Source organism: Kluyveromyces lactis (assembly GCF_000002515.2).
Source record: "Kluyveromyces lactis strain NRRL Y-1140 chromosome F complete sequence".
Taxonomy (NCBI): domain Eukaryota; kingdom Fungi; phylum Ascomycota; class Saccharomycetes; order Saccharomycetales; family Saccharomycetaceae; genus Kluyveromyces; species Kluyveromyces lactis.
The window spans coordinates 514,389-537,124 of NC_006042.1; the positions used below are offsets into that span (position 1 = coordinate 514,389).

General features: G+C 37.6%; 11 protein-coding genes across 11 annotated transcripts; 7 read left to right on the top strand and 4 right to left on the bottom strand.

The window, feature by feature from the left end:
* Positions 1-1,002: 1,002 nt before the first annotated feature.
* On the top strand, positions 1,003-1,548 carry KLLA0_F05225g (uncharacterized protein; the record flags this gene model as incomplete). Its single annotated transcript, XM_455317.1, has 1 exon — positions 1,003-1,548. The coding sequence occupies one exon, from the start codon at positions 1,003-1,005 to the stop codon at positions 1,546-1,548; it is 546 nt and encodes a 181-aa protein (XP_455317.1).
* A 1,304-nt stretch (positions 1,549-2,852) lies between these two features.
* On the top strand, positions 2,853-3,747 carry RPL35A (60S ribosomal protein uL29; the record flags this gene model as incomplete). Its single annotated transcript, XM_455318.1, has 2 exons — positions 2,853-2,855; positions 3,388-3,747. The coding sequence occupies 2 exons, from the start codon at positions 2,853-2,855 to the stop codon at positions 3,745-3,747; spliced, it is 363 nt and encodes a 120-aa protein (XP_455318.1).
* Positions 3,748-3,992: 245 nt separating this feature from the next.
* Positions 3,993-6,866, bottom strand: UFD2 (ubiquitin-ubiquitin ligase UFD2; the record flags this gene model as incomplete). Its single annotated transcript, XM_455319.1, has 1 exon — positions 3,993-6,866. One exon carries the CDS (start codon positions 6,864-6,866, stop codon positions 3,993-3,995), a length of 2,874 nt encoding a protein of 957 aa, XP_455319.1.
* A 1,069-nt stretch (positions 6,867-7,935) lies between these two features.
* RBS1 (Rbs1p) lies at positions 7,936-9,213 on the top strand (the record flags this gene model as incomplete). The annotated part of the gene is made up of 1 exon (XM_455320.1): positions 7,936-9,213. One exon carries the CDS (start codon positions 7,936-7,938, stop codon positions 9,211-9,213), a length of 1,278 nt encoding a protein of 425 aa, XP_455320.1.
* Positions 9,214-9,456: 243 nt separating this feature from the next.
* Positions 9,457-10,056, bottom strand: RDI1 (Rdi1p; the record flags this gene model as incomplete). The annotated part of the gene is made up of 1 exon (XM_455321.1): positions 9,457-10,056. One exon carries the CDS (start codon positions 10,054-10,056, stop codon positions 9,457-9,459), a length of 600 nt encoding a protein of 199 aa, XP_455321.1.
* A 534-nt stretch (positions 10,057-10,590) lies between these two features.
* Positions 10,591-11,175, top strand: KLLA0_F05335g (2-oxo-4-hydroxy-4-carboxy-5-ureidoimidazoline decarboxylase; the record flags this gene model as incomplete). Its single annotated transcript, XM_455322.1, has 1 exon — positions 10,591-11,175. One exon carries the CDS (start codon positions 10,591-10,593, stop codon positions 11,173-11,175), a length of 585 nt encoding a protein of 194 aa, XP_455322.1.
* Positions 11,176-11,534: 359 nt separating this feature from the next.
* PPH22 (phosphoprotein phosphatase 2A catalytic subunit PPH22) lies at positions 11,535-12,617 on the bottom strand (the record flags this gene model as incomplete). Its single annotated transcript, XM_455323.1, has 1 exon — positions 11,535-12,617. The coding sequence occupies one exon, from the start codon at positions 12,615-12,617 to the stop codon at positions 11,535-11,537; it is 1,083 nt and encodes a 360-aa protein (XP_455323.1).
* An 887-nt stretch (positions 12,618-13,504) lies between these two features.
* On the top strand, positions 13,505-14,227 carry KLLA0_F05379g (uncharacterized protein; the record flags this gene model as incomplete). The annotated part of the gene is made up of 1 exon (XM_455324.1): positions 13,505-14,227. The coding sequence occupies one exon, from the start codon at positions 13,505-13,507 to the stop codon at positions 14,225-14,227; it is 723 nt and encodes a 240-aa protein (XP_455324.1).
* A 656-nt stretch (positions 14,228-14,883) lies between these two features.
* Positions 14,884-17,967, top strand: VMA1 (H(+)-transporting V1 sector ATPase subunit A; the record flags this gene model as incomplete). Its single annotated transcript, XM_455325.1, has 1 exon — positions 14,884-17,967. One exon carries the CDS (start codon positions 14,884-14,886, stop codon positions 17,965-17,967), a length of 3,084 nt encoding a protein of 1,027 aa, XP_455325.1.
* A 1,621-nt stretch (positions 17,968-19,588) lies between these two features.
* Positions 19,589-20,479, bottom strand: MRX19 (Mrx19p; the record flags this gene model as incomplete). Its single annotated transcript, XM_455326.1, has 1 exon — positions 19,589-20,479. One exon carries the CDS (start codon positions 20,477-20,479, stop codon positions 19,589-19,591), a length of 891 nt encoding a protein of 296 aa, XP_455326.1.
* An 807-nt stretch (positions 20,480-21,286) lies between these two features.
* Positions 21,287-22,717, top strand: SRF1 (phospholipase D regulator; the record flags this gene model as incomplete). The annotated part of the gene is made up of 1 exon (XM_455327.1): positions 21,287-22,717. One exon carries the CDS (start codon positions 21,287-21,289, stop codon positions 22,715-22,717), a length of 1,431 nt encoding a protein of 476 aa, XP_455327.1.
* Between the last annotated feature and the right edge of the window lie 19 nt (positions 22,718-22,736).

Sequence of the window (22,736 nt, forward strand, 5' to 3'; positions counted from 1 at the left end):
AATGTATACGCTCATCAGACTAATAAAAGAAAAAAAGACGAAACGATATTGCTGGTTGCCAACTCTCACGTCAGGTCGTTCAATATCGTTGTTACCATGAAATGACAATCCCAATACAGTTACCCTACTTTGACACGTAGAGCCTAATTTTTTTTTTTCCCGTCCCATTTGGAAAAAGCATATATAAAAAATAGCAAGAGCATTGATAAGGTTACCATTTTGTTTAGATCTAATTATATACTTAGCCCACATTGAAAGGGAGCAGAAGCCTCAGCGATAAGGAAGTATGTTTCCCAGCGCGTAACGTTTGGTATCAAGGTACCGGCGAGCAACGAATTTGGACGTTCAAACTTGGTGGAATTGCAATTGTAACACGAATTACACGCGATAAACGCGTTTCCGATCTGTGCGAATTGGGTGTTCCTCAGTAAACCTTGCCGCAATTATTTACCATTTGTCAATTTTCAAGTTTTTCATCCTATATTCTCTGTTTGTCTGAGAATATTTTATTGGGAGGGAAAAGAAAAAAAACATTTGTGCGGGTGTTTCTGGGTTATATCCACTGAAGAAAAAAAAAAGACAGTAAATCGCCTCAATTAGTTACCACCGATAGACGAGAAGACGAAAATTAGTATGGGAGGTAAAGTATCACCGGATCTTGGCTTGGCTAAGACTCATGTCCTAAGGAATTGGAGTTTGTTTGTGTGTCTCTATCATGTTTGATTTTTTGTTTATGGATGTTTTTCTTTCTCTCTCTCTTGTCTCCTTTTTTTTCCTGATTTGAATCTATTTTTTTTTCAGTTCTATGTTCAATTGTTTTCCCACTATAATAAGACGTTCCATTTATTCTCTGATCGTTTTTACTAACTGAATTTCTGAATTCTTCTCCTTGCGACTGAGTTTCGGTATTACCTTAATTCTATCGATTACAGTTGGGATTAAATTTGTTTTCTTTAATTTATAGGAAACCAAGAACTTCATAATTCTAAAAAGCAGTACAAGATGGGTGTTTCGTTTTCTAAGTTGTTCAGCAACTTGTTCGGTCATAAAGAAATGAGAATCTTGATGGTTGGTCTTGATGGTGCTGGTAAGACCACTGTTTTATATAAGTTGAAATTGGGTGAAGTTGTCACTACAATTCCAACTATTGGTTTCAACGTTGAGACTGTTGAATACAAGAACATCTCATTCACTGTTTGGGATGTCGGTGGACAAGATAAGATCAGACCATTATGGAGACATTACTTTAGAAACACTGAAGGTATCATCTTCGTTGTTGACTCTAACGATAGAGCTCGTATTGCTGAAGCTAGAGAAGTCCTACAAAGAATGTTGAACGAAGACGAAATCAGAAACGCTGTTCTATTGGTCTTCGCTAACAAACAGGATTTGCCAGAAGCCATGCCAGCTGCCGAAATCACCGAAAAGTTGGGCTTACACTCCATCAGACAACGTCCATGGTACATTCAAGCTACTTGTGCTACTTCTGGTGAAGGTTTGTACGAAGGTTTGGAATGGTTGAGTACTACTTTGAAGAACCAATCTTAAATGGGGGTTTTAATGAAATGAATCAATAAAATTAAAATTACAACAACAACAACAACAACAGCAACCTATTTACAAATTATCAATATCCAATAACAAAAAAAGAAACTGAAATTATTAGAATATTCAGGAATATAGATAATTCCAACAGATATATCCGTTATTAATTTTTTTTTTGTTCCTTCTTCTCTTTCTTACTTTTATTTCATCTCCTCCTATAATATTGTCAAGGTTATACCTCTATTCTGAACCAGCATGCCATATATTTCCATTACGAACGAATTATAAGAAAAAAAAACCTACACAGAAACATTGCAAGAGGGTAGGAATGACAGATAACGAAACGAGACTCGAAATTAATTAAACCACAAACTCAATTTCCTTCGGATATCAGTTCAAAAAACCCTCGATTTTTGCATCGAGATCATTGAATGAAAAGAACATAATAAACATACTCGGGAACCGCATCAAATTCTTCATTCGTACCAGTGACAATGACAACATATCTACATGAAAACTGAAGCGAAAATAAAGGGATTTCGAATAAGAATTATCAATAAAATATCTTTAATCATGCACATTAGTGGATAACACTGATTGATCATCCTCTTTTCTGATTTTGGTCCCCTTATTGTTTATTATCTTCTGCTTCTCGTCATTTTCTGTTTATCTTACAATATCGTTATATCATATATATACTTTAGGTTTATCCAATGTACTATCGAAATCTACAAAGCACGTGAATTCGTCCTAACCGTAAATTTTATTCACATTGATTCAAACACAAGCATCGTTTTTAACAATTCGTACGCATTCATTCGTTACCATGAACAACTTTTTAACAATTGCACTCTTAAACGATATCCAATGTTCACGAAGACACTGCTCGAACTTGCCTTTTTTTAATTGAGATTATAACACGTGACAGTACATCGGTTGTTTCCTAGGACTGTTTGTAACACCCATACATTATAACGATTCATTTGAAATAAAACAACACCCAGACATCACACGAGACATCTGCAATCCGACCGGACAAAACTATATATATTTCCCAAAATAGAAAGAAAGCTCACTTCCTCCTGGGATTTTTCTTTCTTTTCTAGTTTTCCTTTTACAGTAATTTCTAGCTTTTTCCTGTTCTGAGCTTCGATGATGATTTTGAAATTCTCACTGGACCGACTCTTTCAATAGGATTTGATGTATCCAATTTCAAAGCTATCTAGTGTTATAGAGCTATCATATTAGATATTACCTGTCTCTTATTAGCTTGGATAAGAGGAAACCACAGTAAGACAACATTCGAGATGGTATGTGCAAGTGAGTCGTATGGAGCGTGTGAACGAACTGCAAGAAATAGAGCATATAACGAAGAAAATGGATGACTTTTGAGAATGCATGGATAGATAGCCTACAAACAATATTTGAGCAAACCGTTCGGCGAGGAAACTCTTCAACATTATCGGTATTGTAATGCACAAGTCAATAACCAAATTTGTGGCAAGATAGATGGTCTAACGACAGTTATTTTTCGATGGACGTATAGGAAACGTTTGACATCTAGAGTGTAGAGGAGAAAGACAAGAACAACTATGATAACAGGCTTAAGATACCATAATTTCCTTTTGAATTTGGAAACCTGAATTAAAAGCTTCTGCGGAACACCTTTCGTTGAATATTCTATCCTGCATATTTATGCTCTTCTACATCTCCTAAGGAGATGTCCGAAATAATTGGACTGCAGTTCTGAAACAGGACAACTATATGAGTAGTGTGGTATTGGTTTTAATATGAACAATTTTTACTAACAATAGACATCATTTCGATGGCATTTTTATTTAGGCCGGTATTAAAGCTTACGAATTGAGAACCAAGTCCAAGGACCAATTGGAACAACAATTGGTTGAATTGAAGAAGGAATTGGCCGAATTGAAGGTTCAAAAATTGTCCAGACCATCTTTGCCAAAAATCAACACTGTCAGAAAGAACATTGCTCGTGTCTTGACTGTTATCTCTCAAAACCAAAGACAAGCTGTCAGAGAATTGTACAAGGGTAAGAAGTACCAACCAAAGGACTTGAGAGCCAAGAAGACCAGAGCTTTGAGAAGAGCTTTGACCAAATTCGAAGCTTCCCAAGTTACTGAAAAGCAAAGAAAGAAGCAAATTGCTTTCCCACAAAGAAAGTATGCTATCAAGGCTTAAGAAACCGTTCTTCCTATTACATTATTAAGAACGTTTTTTCATGTTAAATTAGTTTACATCTTTCTACATAATCTCTAACATCATTGTTGTATTTGAGTACACGCATTTTGCAAAATAGACACAGGGTTTCTGTTTAATCTCATGTTAGAATGATCCTCTGCATGGAATCGAACGCCACTTGCTGTGTCACTTTAAGATTATATTGACGAAATTTTTTACCTACATACTTATTTTAGTGGGGTATGCTATTCTTTCTTCGAACGCTTAGATTTTCTGAATTCCAAGATTTTCTCCTTCAACTCCACGTTGGGTATAACCTCCTCAAGTTTCAATGGTGATCTGTTGAAGGGGTCTGTTGAGTCGCTTAGCAAATGTGCTTTAATGGTGCTTCTATCAATGGTAACTTTGGAAGTAGGGAGAATGACTGGGTCTTTCATGATAGTATACATTAAAGGATCCAAGAATTCTTCTGGAGCATCTCCCATTTCCAAGTCTTCTTCTTCCTCCAGGAGTCTAGTTTTTTCAGCGGAGTCGGCAAAATATATCAACTTGTGGCACATTTCCTCAGAAAATAGGCCAGTTTTCACTGAGAGGATATGTACAGCCTTCTTAAACAACTCTTTATTGAAGGAACGGCCATCTCTAGCAACTGCAGCAATGAATTCTTGTTCATCAGCTAAATTGATGTAAATTGTAGCCAATGTCTGTAACAAAGTCTTGGGATTGAATTGATATTTCGATGGATCCTTGACTTTTAATTCACGACACTTGGAGCCTACTAACGACTCCAAATTGTAGTCTAGCATCGCAGCCAATCTGTCTACAATTTCCGGTGTGGAAAAAGCTTTTGGAATATGCTTCGTGAAAATATTGAACAACACTAACGACTTTTCCGACAATCCGCATGACGACTTGGCTTGTCTTTCAGCGGATTTGAGACGATTTTGTAGCTCTTGGGTTTCTTCTTCCCGACTTGGCGGCAAACCCTTTGCCCGATTTTCTAACTCTAGCTGTATATTATGGACATCAGCAAGTGTAGTAAGACCTTCATCCAACAAGAATGTCAAATCATTCAACATTCTTGCTACAAATCTAACAAAGAAATCAGAATTATTTTGTGATTGCCACAGTAATTGATTGCGGTAGTGAGGAATCTCGTACAAAGCTTCAAGAATTATTGAGATACTGTAACGGGCATTAAATTTATCGTAAAACTGTGATGAAGAACCTGTCTTTTCAACAATAACATAAAAGTCCAATAAGCCATACAACAAGTTTTTCAACACAATATCGTTATGCTCAAAGATTTCCATCATGAAACCTGGAGAATTATCACTCATTGGCATAGCTCCGATACTTAACACTTGAACCATTTTACCCTTCAAATGAGGATTCGATATTAATTCAGGACAGCGTAAAATCATCGTTGCCAATTCAATGTAAGAATGGAGTCTTGGGTTTCTGAATAGTGGATTTTGCACATATTTTGTCACGTACTGGCAATAGTTGATTGAACCTTCGATGACAAATTCTGGATAATATTTAAAGGGAACTGGGGCGTTTTTCCTCAAATACTCCGCGTTATCGACATTTTCAACTCCTATTTGATCAGGTATTAGAGGCAAGTCTATCGTTTTGAAAGGATATTGGTGATACGGGTCGATAACACGCATCAAGAAAGTACTTGCTCCGGCTATGAAATCAAAGACCTCTAGGTGCACAGTTTTATTACTGAAAAATCCTTGGCAAGAAGATCTGACCGATGAGAGATGGTGATATCTTTTCTCTAATTGCTTCAATTGAATTTCTCCAAATCTGGCCATCATGCTGTTTTGTGAATTATTAATAACTTGTCTTAAATGAGTCAAATGTTCTTTTAGTTTTGTGACTTCTGGAGCATATCTCTCATCAAATAGTATAGTACCACCAATACCATAATGCAAGTACGTCAAAGTCAAAAAGAAACAATGCGAAATAAAATTTGGCTCCTCTTCATTTGTTTTCTTATTCTGATCATAAAATTCGTCCGCCTCTTTGGCATCCGAGTTCATTCTTGTTTCCTGGTTCAAGTCAATGTAAAGATTCAAATTGTTGAAATAATTAACGTCAATTTTGTCAATCTTCTTGTAAGATACATCGAGGAACGGCAAGGAAAATTTAATTAACATTAAAGTTATATTTGTCATAAAGGAGTTGGAAGCTAATTTGTTAACTTGTGCATGATCACCTCTACGAAGATGGTTCTTATTCACAATCTGTCCTAGATAGGATAAAAGATCTGACCTCGATTCCGGTGATGCTCTAATGATTTTATCCACAATATAGAATAATCTTTGTAGAACCACGTTATGTTCCGTGTGCAAAGAAGTGTGAATCATGTTTATCTGTTGCTGATTTTGAGAATCAGGGTCAACATAATTTTTCAATGCGACTGCAGTCTGAAGTGGCGAGAGGGAAAGTATGGGACCCAACAAAGTCACTTTCTCGTATTGATTAGCAGCGGTAGAATAGTCAGCAAAGAATCCGGTCAATTTGGTAAATATGGTTGCCACTGGTTTGAACGATACAAATAGCTCGAAAAGAGTCAAGACTTTATTGTATAACGTAGAGTTGTTCAAATCGAATCCTTCTGTTGCATCGACCTTACCAATATAAACTTGCACAGTCTGAAAAAAGTTATCAACAAAATCAAAAGCAGTTCCCTCCTGGATTGATCTATTGATCATTGCAGTTAACAAATCTGTGAACTTATCCAAATCTTGTAATATATCAGAAATATACTGTTGGAAAGAGCCCTTAATTGCAAATTCTTCGATCTGGAAACAAACTAAAGCATAACCCACGATAAGCCTATCAATCTCTTGTAAGGTAATAGTTTGCTGTTCATCCAGATTCTTTTTCGATATACGTTTGGATTGCTGACAACGCTGGAAACATGAGTTTAAATATTTCAACGGCTGTTCTTGTAACGACTCATTTTCGGTCAATTGATACAAAACAATGGGATCAACACAGTCTGCACTAAGGTCAGATACATCTTCTATATCTCCAACATAAGTGCACCCTTTGGAATCATTCGGGTCAAGGGTCACCATAAAAATGTCTCTCATTAACGTCATTCTGATAAATCAAACTGAATCAAAATGAAACCCTAGGACCTGATGAATACTTTCACTATACCTAACAGCACGCTTTTCGTGTAATAGACGAGCGTTATACCAAATTTATAAAATTTGGTCTTATAGACTTGATTTTCGCCGTCTACTCCACTAGATTCCCTATGAGTATTTTCGTTAATAGCATATTGATTAATTGATAAGTGTATATTTAGATAACTTTATATCAGTAATTTCTCCGTCTTAGTAAACCGCTTGTATCAGCGTATTTTTCGGCCCCCGAAAATTAAATTTCTGGGGTCCGAATAAATCTGTCTCAATTGGTTCCGACAGGAATGCACCCTTCTTCACCAGAAACGCTGCGTGGTACTGGATTGTGAAGGAATCGATCCCACGTCGACTTAATCACTACATTGCCTCCATCCAAAAGACGGGGTATCCTCTCTGTTTCAATTGAATAATGCACCTTTCTTACGCAGTGTCAGTTAACATCTGTTCCTTCTTTTATGATTCGCAATTGCAACACGCGCATGCATACTTCACCATTGGCACATGACGAGCAGTATTATTTAAATACACAACTATTTCAACTAAATTTTGATTCATTCGTTGCCATATCAAAAATATCAAGTTTGTTTTCCCTTATCCATAGATCATATCTAACAGAAACAAGGTTCATCTTTCACACTTCTTACATAGATACAACGGAGTACAATTCAGTAAAAATTACTGAACGCCATTATTTCAAGAATTGACTGCATCATTACTAGTCTGAGTAACATCACATATAGAAATCTTCAACACCTTTTTTTGTAGGTTTATCCTAAATCCCTTCCTCTATTTGTCTCATACTCTGGCCAAATTTTTTTCCCTTCGTTCCTACCTTACTTTCAAGAAGCTAATATTAGGTATTGGTATTTCGGAACAAAATAGATTAAAGATCTACAAGATATACAGCCATTGGTTGAAGTTAACGAGGGGTATTCTGCCAACAACGTAATTGAATTATCACCACTGAGTGACTCTACCGATAGTGTACCATATAACGACTTTTTGGAAAGAGGATTGTAACATGGAAGAGCTTAAAGTTACGCCGGCATTGCTGATAGCGTTGTTTCAAAAACCTCAGGATCGAGTGTTTTTGATTGATCTGGAGAATAGCGTTCTAGATTTTGTTGAATCCTCAGCTTATACTTATCAATTGAAACCAATGAACTCTTATTATAGATTACTGTCGCATCAAGTAGCAGAATACCATGGTTTGCAACATACAGTTTCGAAGGACAATGATAAATGTGTGATCGTCTATAAACAGAATGACTATGAACCAAATGCAAATCTGATCCTTCTCCAGGAATTGGAACCACAGGTCATGTACCAGTTTCCACCAGAGTATTACGCCCTTGCTTCGATGGCAGCAGCTAATAATCAGCAACAATTGATACACAAGACAATAAGACAAAAGCCAAGACAGAGTAGTCAGCATCATACGCCAGTGTCAGCTCCTGAACACGTATCGGATAATCAAACAACCAGAGACAATGCACAGGTTACTGATGATAAAAGTGCTGAAGGGGTTTCACCTGCAGCAGCAGCTCTTCGTATGTCTATCAAGAAAAAAGTGAAGATACTTAAACGGGAGGTGGAAACAGATAGCGGACAATCGAGGGATTTAAGCCACGAAGCAACTACTTCAACATCAATAGAAAACACTTTGGAAGAAGAAAAGGGTGCAGGGTCAAATAAAGATTCGACGGTCATAGATTTAGAGGAACAGAGAAGAATAAAAGAACAACAGTATAATGAAGAAAAAGAGAAGATCTTCTCTGGTTCTCCATCGTCCCTCACCCCAGTTTCCACCCCACCTGCGACACCTGTAACACTGAATTCTGCAAGTGGATCGAATGGGGAAGCAGATGATTCTCCTCAGCCTCATCAGTTCGAGACTTCCAGATTTAATCTAAACCATCAAAACGAAATGAAATATATGAAGAAAACACAATACCAGCATAACAACAAGAGACAGAACTCACACAATAACAGGTATAACAAGCCATTGAATAGACAGCCTGTTATGCATCCATATTATGGAGTGCCACCTCCGATGGCACCAATGAGACCAGATTCTATTCCGTTCGGATATCAGATGGTAGCGCCAATGGAGTATATGTACTACCCTATAGGAGCTCCAATGACTAACAATCGAATGATGATACCAGGACAACCAATGTATGCCATGCCACCACCAGTATTTCAACCTTATGAGAAAAAGAACAGTGGTAAAAATGACTCTAATGGATACAAAAAGAATGGAAAACCCATAAATGAAGCACGTCATTTTCGTTGCTGAAGCAAATAAAAGTTAGATCTAATCATAGACGTATATAATGCGATTACAAACATAATGGTTTTTACTTGTTCATATTGAAATGTTTCAGCTTTTAGAGAACGCCAGCTACGTTGTTCAGAAGATGGGCCCGGGCAATGACTAGCCTGGACATGAACATTACTTCGTCACTAAAGATTCATCCACAATCAATGTCTGATCAATGGCGAAAATATTGTCACAGCTTAGAGTATGTATCATAAATCATCACCTTTTCACAATTTCAACACCCCAATTCAAAGTCAAATGGTTGTTCTTATCATCATCTATGAACTTTGAGACTGCAGAATAATTCCCGCGAACAAGGAAACCACTTGGCGCTTCAGATTCAGGCAATTCCACCTCATAAAATGGGTTCTTTGTGGTATTTGGAGCATACGAACCCAAGTGGTCATCAATCTTATCAACTGCAATGCCTGCCTTTTTGGTGTATTGCACGTATCTTAAGCCAGTAATAATTTCGTGTTGAACCTTGAAAGTGATCTTCAAATGGTAAATAGATTTTTCTTTGATCTTGTATCTCTTTGAGGCCAGGTCTTTCAAAGTCTTCTCGTTTGTCAAATCAAACGTAATTGGCGCTGGTTCTGTGTCAACGATCAACTGAATCTTCTGGATCACCACACGACGTTCATCCCCAGGATGTTCCAATGGTAAAACATCACCTCCCAATCCTAAAGAATCTTTCCATTTTCTTAACGCCTCATCATCAGCATCTAAGTTTTTGTATTCTTCTACAGTCTTCTTCTCCCCGACTTTGTATGTATCGTTTTCTTCATCGAATTGTTTAAACTCCTCTTCTTCAGACATGGCTAGAAACGGTCACGGCAACTCACGAATGATATCACTGAGAGTGGATCCAATGTTTGATTAAAAAGATTTAAAGTATAAAGCGAGAACTTTAATGGCGTTGGATCAACTCTAACGCCCAAGCTATCAAATTGCCAATATTTTGCATGTGTTCTTACACAGTGTCAAAGTCCGCTCGAGATCTGATGTCGTTAGTTAAGAAACCTCAAATAGTTGCACTTCGAGACTCGACACGCATCAGTGAAAAGAACGAAGTAAAAATAGGAAAACCATTGACAGCACGTGACTTGAAAATCACGGGGATCTCCGCACGTCTAATCACTTCACACTCGCCCTTAATGATACATGGAAATCCTATCACAATTCACATCACAACTGATCAAACACAGTATATATATATATAGATATATTAATAAAGAAACATGTTTGTATGCTAGTTCATTCGACAGCTTTATCCTGACATTTCCGATTACGTGAAGAGCCTAATCGAATAAACTGGTTTCAACGAAGAGCGTATCAACGTTACCTGCAAATATGACAAGATTGCCCAGTATCGATGAATTCAAAAGCTCATCACTTAATGAACAAATTGATATTCTAGACGTATTGTTTGAACACAGTGATTCTTTAGTATGGTTCACTCTCCAAAATTCTCGATTCATGGCTAGTGGATGGAATTCTTACGTGGAACTCGTCAACGCCATTAAGGATAAATTATTGAAAGTGTGCGACGATACAGAGGCAGAAGGAATTAGCAGCCGTGGTGTAGATCATCTGGCTAACATAGTGGGTGCTCATCCAAGACTCGGAGATTCAAAACAGAAACTGTCTGTCCATTCCATGAAAGAGCAAGCCAACTTAACTGGTAGCACAGTCGATTCTTTAGAAATTTTGACATGGTTAAAGACTTTGAATGACAAGTACGAAAAGAAATATGAGGGGTTGAAGTTTGTAGTCTTTGTAAATGGCAGATCTTACGATAGAATTAGTAAACTGATGGAGCAAAGAATCAATTCCAATAATACGTGGTTCGAAGAGTGTAGGATAGCCATCAACGAGATGACAGATATCGCCATTGACAGACTTAACAAATGCAGTGAAATTAAGGGCAAGATATAATATTCCAAAAACGAAAGGTAAATAATAACACTTGAAGCAACTATAGTTTTTCTGATTCATTGCGAGGGCAGCGTTACATTCTCCAAATATATCATACTTGCCATGATATATATAAACATTTTGTGCCTTCTGATCGAAAAAAACCCGAATCGATGTAATTAATAGTATTGATGATATATATTTATTATAACAGACGTTATGTATTCAGTGATACCACATTACGAGCATTTAGATCATGTCTCCGTGTACGTTCCAAAAAATGATATTGCTAGTGAGGAACATAGGCGGGATGGCAACATTTCGTAGAATACCTATAACCTATGAAACAATCTTTTCCTGATAGATAAGATCCCAGTGAATTACAAGAAATAATCCGGAGTCTTTCTACTTACGGTTGGTTCACCGGGTCTTACGGATGGATTATACTGTAAGAACTGTCTATTCATCGTATCGTCAACTTCCATGATTGCTGCTTGATTACCACATCTATAACAGTAGTTTGGAGCGCTGAATATGGTAACAACACTTTGTTGATGAGACCAAGCATATCCTTCCATAACCAATTGATGTGCTCTCGCAATCAATGAGAGATCGTTTGTATGATTGAATTGCTCACTAATGTCTTGACCAAACGTGAAACCTGCACCTCTTGGACTTATACCCCAGCCACCTCTATCATCCGGGTCTGACCATAATAGATCACACATTGGACCTTCATGAGGAACCTCTTGTATTCTATTTAGTTCTCTGACTTGATCAACCGTTTCGATCATTGGTGAAAGGCCACCATGTAGACAGAAGATCTTGTTATCCACTAGTGCGGTAATTGGGAAATAATCAAACAAATCAGTAAACATTTTCCAAACGTTAGCGCTACCGTATTTCCTTAGACACTCATCATAAAACCCGTACACTTGTGTAATCTGCCTAGACTCATGATTACCTCTTAGAATTGTAATTCTGCTTGGGTAACGGACTTTTAGTGCAACCAAATATGAAACAGTCTCTACAGAATAATAACCTCTATCGACATAATCACCCATGAACAAGTAATTTGTATCGGGACAAGGTCCACCGATCTTGAATAATTCTATCAAATCGTGGAATTGTCCATGAACGTCACCACATATCGTCACGGGGACGGACACAGGTTGAACGTTGTCCTCAAATTGAAGCACATCAACCGCCATCTTACACAACTTGGCAACATCTTCCTCCGACAAACATTGACATTGACTCAACTTTTCTAACCATGCATCCAATTGACCGATACTAGACCCAGTCAGTTCCACGGGTTTCGTAGCCTTATTGTCAGCTATTCCTGACGTACCTGGAGACGAACTCGCCAATCCGTTATCAAAACCTGGAGCTTCTTCGTCTAAAGTTGAATCCAGTTGATCTTCTACTGCGTCATGCATAGGCACATCAGTATCAACATCCATTATGTAATGCAGTAATGTTTTGAATGTGTTAACCCAACTCTTTTATTCTAGCCGCTGGTATATTAGTAACAAATAAGGGTTTACTCCAGTCTATATGCACGCTTTGTCAAACGCCTTTGCCAAACACTTCCAAATGGTCCGTTCTTTCTTCAATTATTATTTATAACCTTCTTTTCCTAATTTCTCAAAATATTGGGAGAAAGAAAGTAGGGAAAAAAAATTAAATCAACAGAGAACAACAACGCACTCACAGAGGACGACGTTGTATTAGATAGGACACAACTGAGTTCAAATTGTTCCGGCTCAAAAAATCACTTGGCCTCAGAAGTGGTTGATATAAATGAAAGTTTAGTGAGATTCTACCGTTAACTGAACCTGGTATCGCTAACAATTTCGTAAAGAGTACGTATACTTTGTATATACTTTTTTCTTCCTATCTTTCTTCCTTTTTTGTATGGCATTTTTTTTGCTCTTCCATACTGTGTAGGGAAGATCGGAACACAGATAGTTACAGAACGGGAGATCTGGCGAGAGGGCGATACTTCCATATTACTTAAGCGGCCAATTTTAGGGTCTCAAAGACAAGAGCATCACGCACGACTGTATCAGTTGAAAGTAAGCTGTCTGAAAACATCATTGTTTTACTTTTACTTCCACAGGGAAGGCTGGGTTCCCTTTGTAGTATGTAATATTCTTCCGTTGAAGGCGGTAGGGTAACTATATATCAGTTCCTGTGTCACACAGATGTCAGCGATTCTTGGATTTAGATATAAACTGAACATGGCTCCTTCTGTGGATTCGAGACTGTATCATTGAAATACATTTCACTTGTTATAAGTGAACGATTACGTTCGGTGGTCTTTCAAATCCCCCAAAGGTTACAAACAATGACGGAGACTTTAGATCTTAGCAATAGTCGGTGGGTATTCGATCAAAGCCTGTTACAAGGTGATGCGCAACATGCAGAAAAATCTCAGGGTCAAAACTTGCACCATTCTGAAAAATCTGTTAGGGAGTTGGTTATTTCTAAACAACATACTCGTGTTTTCCCTGTGGATAACCAATTAATGGGCCGGATGGAGGATCAATTAGTTCGATGGAAACGACCAGCATCCTCGCATCTTGGCACAGTACAAGTAATCGAGGGCACTCATCCATACCAACAGGAACCTATTTCAATGTCACAAACGTGGTCCCAGATAAGAGATGCATTTTCGACAAGAATGCAGAGAAATAGTATCAATGATACACAAGAGGATGAAGAAGAAGATTTAGATGGGCTTGACTTGGGCAATACCGAAATTTGGAATTACAAAGACAAAGCATTTACTACTGAACGTATTGACACCTACCGTTCCAACATTATCGATGAATACAATGCAACAACGTCAATGACTGCAAAAGCCGTACCCGTAACGTTGAAATTACCAGCAAGAACAGATGATATGACGATAAATAGTCAGTACACGTATCACTACCCAATTCCACAGTACTACCTACCACATTCACAACAACAGCAAAACAACAACAATGTAACAAACTCTAGACAAATGACGCAGGCTTCTCAAGATGCATCCTTCTCTTGCTCCAGTTGGTTATGTTTTACTTGAGTGAGATTCGTATAAAACTGACGCGCGTCAAAAAAAAAGACGAACCATGTGATTAACTTTCATAGACAATGAAACAGTTTAGAAAACTGGAAAAAAACGCAAGATTAAAAAGTTCAAAGGAATTTAGGCTAATATTTATAATCAGTAAGTATCGATCTCAGGCACCTTTAAATACAATTGGTAACAGATGGCGATTAATACTAAAAAGATCAAACGGTTCATATTCTTTCACCTTGTTGTATTTCAATTTTTCATCGTTGACTTTTCAAATTCTGAAAAGTTACCCTGATAGAATTGATAAGGGGCAAACTGTGCTGATAACACTAGTATGAAAAAAGATTGAAATTAAGAATTTGAACTTAAAAGGAAACCATTATATGAATGAGCGCGTGGTTTGAGTATTGAAATAAATCCTGTAGAACAACGTTCATTAACTAGTTCATCGATACTGACCTTAAGATAATAATATCCTCGGAACAATTGACATTGAGATTTGTACCTAACATTACGTGGGTATCTTCCTCTATTATTTTTCTTTCTTTCTTTCTTACAGTTAATAACGTTTTCAATTAAGAGTAATTGATTGATTGGTTGATTAATTAGCTAATTTAAAGAAGTTATTAGGGCGTGCAAGTTTAGAACTACAGATATCAAAAATGGCAGGTGCATTGGAAAACGCACGTAAGGAATTGAAAAGAGTAACCCTTGAAGACCATGAGGAGAGTGAATATGGTGCTATTTACTCTGTTTCTGGTCCTGTGGTGATTGCAGAAAACATGATTGGATGTGCCATGTACGAATTGGTTAAAGTTGGTCATGACAACTTGGTGGGTGAAGTCATTCGTATTGATGGTGAAAAGGCTACAATCCAAGTGTATGAAGAAACTACAGGTGTTACTGTTGGTGACCCTGTTTTAAGAACTGGTAAACCATTATCTGTCGAATTGGGTCCAGGTTTGATGGAGACAATTTATGATGGTATTCAAAGACCATTGAAGGCCATTAAGGATATCTCTCAATCTATCTATATTCCAAGAGGTATTGATGCTCCAGCTTTGAGTAGAACTATCAAATGGCAATTTACTCCTGGCAAGTTCAAAGTAGGCGACCATATCTCAGGTGGTGATATTTTCGGTTCCATTTTCGAAAACTCTCTTTTGGATGACCACAAGATCTTGTTGCCACCAAGAGCAAGAGGTACTGTTACATGGATTGCTTCCGCTGGTGAATACACCGTTGATGAAAAGATTCTAGAATTGGAATTTGACGGTGTCAAATACGATTACTCCATGTATCACACATGGCCAGTGCGTGTTCCAAGACCTGTCACCGAAAAGCTCTCTGCTGACTATCCTTTACTCACCGGTCAAAGAGTCTTGGACTCTTTGTTCCCATGTGTTCAAGGTGGTACCACCTGTATTCCAGGTGCTTTTGGTTGTGGTAAGACTGTTATTTCTCAATCATTGTCTAAGTACTCCAACTCTGATGCAATCATTTACGTTGGTTGTTTCTCTAAGGGCACTGAAGTAATGATGGGTGACGGTAAGGATGAATTGATAGAGAACATTCAGGTAGGCGATGAAGTAATGGGTAGAGATGGACTTCCAAGACAAGTTGTTGGCTTACCAAGAGGTCATGATGACATGTACCAAGTTACCGAAAAATCAGAGGACAATGAAACCGCCAAGATTAGTTTCCAATGTAACAGCTCACACAAGCTAGTTCTTGTCACTCCACAAGATATAAGACTAACAGAGTCTAAGGAAAAGGTTACCGTTGCATTCAACAGATTGGCAGACATTTCAGTGGGAAATGGTACTGAATCACGCACTGTTAGACTAGTTGAAAGAGCTGAAAAATCTTTTGCTAATGCTGAAAGTAATCAAGCTATCATAAATGCTGCTGAATTTGTCACTACTATTGACACGACATCCATTGAATGGACTTTGGAGGCCAGGGATATGTTGTTGGTAGACTCTTCCATCCGTGAAGTAACTCAACAGTTGATAAACCCTGTGTTGTTGGAGAAGGAACACTTAGCAGGCGTCTTAAAATCAAACGATTTCCAATCTTCTTTGGCTCCACAATTTTCGTATCTGTTGGGTGCTTTCGTTGGCTCCTCCGGTAAGGACAACTCAGAATATCTTCAACAACTGTCTGCTCAATTCGATAAAAAGATTGTTGCCGAAAAGTCTATCGATGTGCAATCTAATGGGAAGACCGTTGGCACTGCTAGCATTGTTATTTCTCAAGAGCCAGTTCAAGAAAATAAACGCAGAAAGGTCGCTCAAGTCAGTCTTGTCTCCAAGATCGTTCAAGAATCTTTCTCTAGCGGCATCCCATCGTTCATGATGTCCGAAAACATCAATGTTCGTGAAAGTTTCTTGGCAGGTATTGTAGACTCTCAAAACCAAAAGCTAGATGACACAGTCGCTCTAAAAACACTATCAGTCAAGACACATGACGGTATTGCGAGATTGGCGCGTTCTTTAGGTATCCGCGTTTCCGGTAAGAAACAAAACCAAGAATACACATTGACTCTTTCAGGTGATGCTTTGAAGAGTGTTTCAAATTGGACCTCCACTTCGAACATCGAAAAGGTTGATGTAATTCATAAGGCTCAACCTATCTCTTTCGATTTAGAAAAAATTGAGTCTGCTGATTATTTTGGTGTCACTTTAGCTGAAGAATCAGACCACAAATTCTTACTATCAAACATGACTTTGGTTCACAACTGTGGTGAAAGAGGTAACGAAATGGCTGAAGTTTTGATGGAATTCCCTGAATTATTCACAGAAATTAGTGGTAGAAAGGAACCTATCATGAAACGTACCACATTAGTTGCAAACACTTCTAATATGCCTGTCGCTGCTAGAGAGGCCTCCATTTACACTGGTATTACATTGGCTGAATACTTCAGAGATCAAGGTAAGAACGTTTCTATGATTGCCGATTCGTCTTCTAGATGGGCTGAAGCTTTGAGAGAAATTTCAGGTCGTTTAGGTGAAATGCCTGCTGATCAAGGTTTCCCAGCATACTTGGGTGCTAAGTTGGCCTCCTTTTACGAAAGAGCTGGTAAGGCTGTTGCTTTAGGTTCTCCAGACCGTATTGGTTCCGTTTCTATTGTTGCCGCTGTTTCCCCAGCCGGTGGTGATTTCTCCGATCCTGTTACTACATCAACTCTTGGTATCACTCAAGTGTTTTGGGGTTTGGACAAAAAGTTGGCTCAAAGAAAGCATTTCCCATCCATCAATACTTCTGTTTCTTATTCCAAATATACAAATGTCTTGAACAAATACTACGAAAAGAACTATCCAGAATTCCCAGTGTTGAGAGATCGTATGAAGGAAATCCTTTCGAACGCTGAAGAACTTGAACAAGTTGTCCAATTGGTCGGTAAATCTGCTTTATCCGATGGTGATAAGATTACCTTAGATATTGCTTCTTTGATCAAAGAAGATTTCTTACAACAAAATGGTTACTCTACCTACGATGCATTCTGTCCAATTTGGAAGACTTATGATATGATGAAATCATTCATCTCTTACCACGATGAAGCTCAAAAATCTGTATCAAACGGTGCTAACTGGGCAAAGCTATCTGAAGCAACGCGTGATGTCAAGCATGCTGTCTCTTCATCGAAATTTTTTGAACCAAGTAGAGGTGAAGAGGAAGTTCATGCAGAATTCGAGAAATTGTTGACCAATATTCAAGATAGATTTGCTGAATCAACCGATTGATCAAACCTAAGTAAATTTTCTTATGGTTCCGACCGCACCCCATCCTTACTTTGTTTCACCTTTTACACCCTATATAACATAGAAATTCTTAAACAAAGAAAACAATTCAATGTTTGAGATTATCATCAAAAAAGAACTAATTAATTAATAAAGTACTTTATTTTAACCACATCTTGATACTGAAGACGAACAGTCCGACCTGTAAGGTCACAACTATGTATAAAAATTAATAAAGTAGCATTTGAAAAAGCGGACTTGAAATATTGAATTAATACATAATAGAAGAAATACTTAACTATTTTTTACCATACACGTATTCTACGCTTTCAAAGCCAAGTATGGATGAAGACAGTAATTGATTGAAATCAATTGAGCTTAATACAATCTGACAATTGAACGCCTAGTGAATTGATTTAAAACGTTGACGAAAAAAGACATCCTAGAGAAAATTAGGATCACAATAGCACCAACAATACCAATAATAATTAGGAAAGGGGGCTATGAGAAAATCACTTTAGAATAGTTCTTATTTTCCATTCAAAACCTTTCCAAACCCAATATATCACAATTTGCAACGGATTTATTATAGAGACTAGATGAGAAATCATAAACGTTAAAAAGGCAGGAAAAACCATAATCACAATTAAATAGAAACCAACAGCATAAGAGCATTGTTCAATGCACTCGCCATTGCGCAACTAAATCTTTGCAATTATCTCGTAATGAGAAAAGTTCTTTCCCTAGTTTATTGATTCAGTCCGCTTATTTGGATCTAGCTCTCACCTTCCGTCTCTTTCTCTTAAGTCTTCTAACTCTCTTCTTTCTCCACTTAGCACGCATTTCGGTGATGAAATAGGTTTCTAAGTTCTTGACTTTCTGAGAATCAAAAGAGAATATATATAACAAATTACATAAATACAACTGCAACAAGAATAAACTAAATTAGAACCAGTGAATATATATATGATTTTGGAATTCTCTTCAAAAAATCAAAGTGTTAGGAAGAAAGCATCCATATTTAATTTGTACCAAATCCTTACCAAGGTTTTTTTTTGCAAATATTATGTTTGGTGGTAATTTTTCACTCAAAAAAAAGTGAGCAATTCTCTACGGTTGTGTATGGAAAGCGGGTGAGCAAGGAGTTTCAGTGCGGGTAACAATATACATGTTAAAGCAAATGAGGGCACACAGGTTAAGTACGTAAAACAGGTCAAAATAGCCTCATTTCGAAGCCGTAAAAAAACCTTATAGTCAAAACGGTCAATCTGCAGTCAGTGGTGGTGATCTTTGGATCTTATTGGCTTGTTATTGGTGCCTCTTTTGGTATGTAAGTGATTTATCAGGGCCAACCCTTATATCTTGAAGCTTTGGGTTGGGTATTCGATTTCCTATTTCGGTATTATAATAAACTCTTTGATTGTCCGATTGACCAAATTTGGGTGTAAGGGTGTTTAACTGGTGTATGGGTGTAAGCAGTCCTAAGTTCTTCGGATGTCTAGCATGTTTGGCATATTATTCGGTCATGTCCCTTTGTCACTTCGGTTATTTATTTCCTATGTGAATGCACTATAAATATATATAAATATATCATCATATAATCATATATGACGCATCACTAGTTTCATTTGTGGACGGACTCTTGTCGTATTGCTTTTCTTAAATCAGTTGACATCTCATGAATTTCTAAACTATCTAAGACTCTGTCTAAATCATGTTCCGAAAGTAATAACTTTTCTCCATCGGATTCATGCTTTTCCTTCTTGCTTTCCTTTAAAATGTCAGAATACTGTTCCAGGTTGATAAACTCGAACTTTTGTTCCTCGCTAGTGATTAATGACTCCAAATGTTTGGCTCCGAAATATGCCTTCAAATTGCAATATAATCTGTAAGTTAAATATATTCCTGGTACGTTGGGAACCACAGGTATTAGAATCAATGGTAAAGAAATCGGAATCCCAAGGGCACAGAGAAGTGCGTGTTTCTTATGATATTGTTGACCTTTTTTCGAAAGTTGTTTCAACTGTGCTATAATGGTGCTTTCATCCACCACACTCCTGGGGAAATATACATGAATCGGCTTTGGTTTCAAAGAAATTACTGAATCGTCATTTTTGGCCTTAACGTACTCGTTTAAGGTAACATTATCCTTGGTCCCATTTTCAATCTGTTTCAAAATATAAGATTCAGAAGGGATGGTTCGTAATGAATTCTCCGTCCATGGAATTTGATCCAACAGTTTCGTTACGGTTGAAACTATCTTTTTATTATAACTTTTTTGGGAAGCTTGCACTGAATACCAAAGATTAGCAGCTTTCTGGGAAAGTTTGGTTTCGTACCTGATAAGTGCTGATTCTTTATTCAGTAATTCATTAGAATATTTGAAATAAATAAACGATTGCTTGTTTGTGATCGGTATCACTAATAACTTCACGGGATCGTTAACGTACTGTTGTATAGTTGAACTCTTGTTATAAGCCTTTGAATATGCTGAAAATGAACGAATTTTAATCATCAATTAATTATGCAGGTTGAGAACGGGAGGGAGCTGTTGCCAGATTTTCGTTTGTGGAGCTGTCCGAGGTCTCCCGTGTCACAGCTGTCAGATGTTTTACAGAAATAAAAGATTAGTTGTTTATCGGTGCTACTGTTCCATCCATAAGTTTAAAGTTCCGGACCTTTAAAATTACTACGTTAAATAATAAAAGTCGAATCCTTACTATGTTGAAATTGCTATGAACCATGAATGAATATGCAAAAAAGAAGAAACTATAAATTTGGATGATATTATAAGCGAACTAACACATATCGGGTCAATTGAAAGGTATCGACATGATCAAGATGCAACCAATCGAGTCGCTAGACGCTGTAATAAGCGCAGCGAAAGATATTTTATTGAATGCGAGTTCATTTAGAACGTTTTGTAATAGTTTTTAGTATATTCTTTTTCGGCATCCCAAATCCTGTGTTTTTTGGGACGAAATTGCTGTCAATTGTCATGAATCTTAAAAGATATGACATTCTGTCAAAGTGCACTTTTGTGAATCCTTTGCATTGTGAGCTCTGATGAAAGTTAGCCATTGCCCTCTCGAATAGATGTGCTAGCTCTAAAGGGCATTATTTTTGCATGCACATACTGGAATACAAGTGGCGATAATCAAGTGCACGCTCTGCTGTTTTAGGTGACGTTCACTGTTATCGAGCACTCAAAAAAAGTTGAAGGTTCCGTGTACGTCATTGCGGCAAGATTTTGTTCGAATCTCATTAGTGGAATAGGAGATACATTTGATCACAATTAAGCAAACAATCGTTTGCAGTTACAATGACTTCTGATGGTATAAATCATTTAGCTGTGCCGAAAGAGAGTAATGGGAAAATCTCAAGAGTTTCTACCAAGAATTCTAAGGATTCGCTGTCGACTGATGTATCAAATGCTGATTCGAAGCAGTATCCTGAGATCTTGAATGCATATTCGTTGTATCCCCGTACTGTCCCTCCCTTCGCAGTGGATACATGTGCTAATAGTGGCTCAAAACAGTATCCTAAACGAAGTGAATGCGATCAGATGTTCAAGGATACGTTCTTAATGTCGCATTCAGATAAATGGAGTGAATTTCTTCAAAATGCCGGTAGCAATCCTTCATACACTTCAAGAATTATTCTTGACAAACCCAAGACAGAATCAAGTGGTGCTGGCACCAGAGGACAATCTACAATAGTCAGTAATTCGTCGTCTTCCTTAGGTAAGAATGTTGACGAAAAGGAAATCAAGGGGCATGGAATAGTTGTCGATGAGGAAACTAATAAACATACAGATACGCATGCAGTGGATACCGAAGATGGAACTGCATACTACTATGGACACACGACAGATAGCAGTTATGATGAGGAAGTAGAAAGAGTCAGACAAGAAATCTTTCAAAATTTAGATGGAGATTGGGAAGGTGGGAAACGATTGGATGCTATCTTCAACGCTCCGATTCCTGAAAGCTACGAATTGAGTAATCAACGAGACAAGAATGAGTGGCTTAAATACGTTTCCCAACTCAAAGCTTTTTACTACTTGAATAAGGACTCTGCGAAACAATCTTCGGAAACTCATTCAAGTGACGATGGGAGGTTTCATTCTATTTTAAACAAGGGGAGAAATAGTGTGAATAGTAAGAAAAACTCTTGGGCTACCCTTGAACAAAGAAAAAAACAACAATGGTTACCAAGACTACGAAGACTTTTATTGCAAAGTCAATATCTACCTTTGTCGTTGAGATTTCTCATTGTGATACTCTGCATAATCTCTCTTGGCCTAGCAAGTAGAATATACCAGAACTCGGATTCCACTGTCGAATCCTTCGAATCATCAATACCTCAACAACCAAGTACTATCATGGCGCTATGTGTTAATTCCATCGCTATATTATATTTGGTTTATATCGGATATGACGAATTTTCAGGGAAACCGCTAGGAATTAGAGATCCTATGACTAAAGTCAGACTAATTATGCTGGACCTTTTATTCATCATATTTTCAAGTGCTAATTTATCGCTTACCTTCAATACATTATATGATAATCGATGGGTCTGCACATCTACTGGAACGTCACAAGTTGATCCTCCGCACGTAGGATATATATGTGACAAACAAAGGGCGCTCGCGGCGTTCCTTTTCTTGGTCTTGGTCACTTGGGTTGTAACGTTCAGTATTAGCATATTAAGGGTCGTGGAAAGAGTCAGTTCTGGTGCTCCAAGACCCTAAGACTATTCTTGAAACGGGC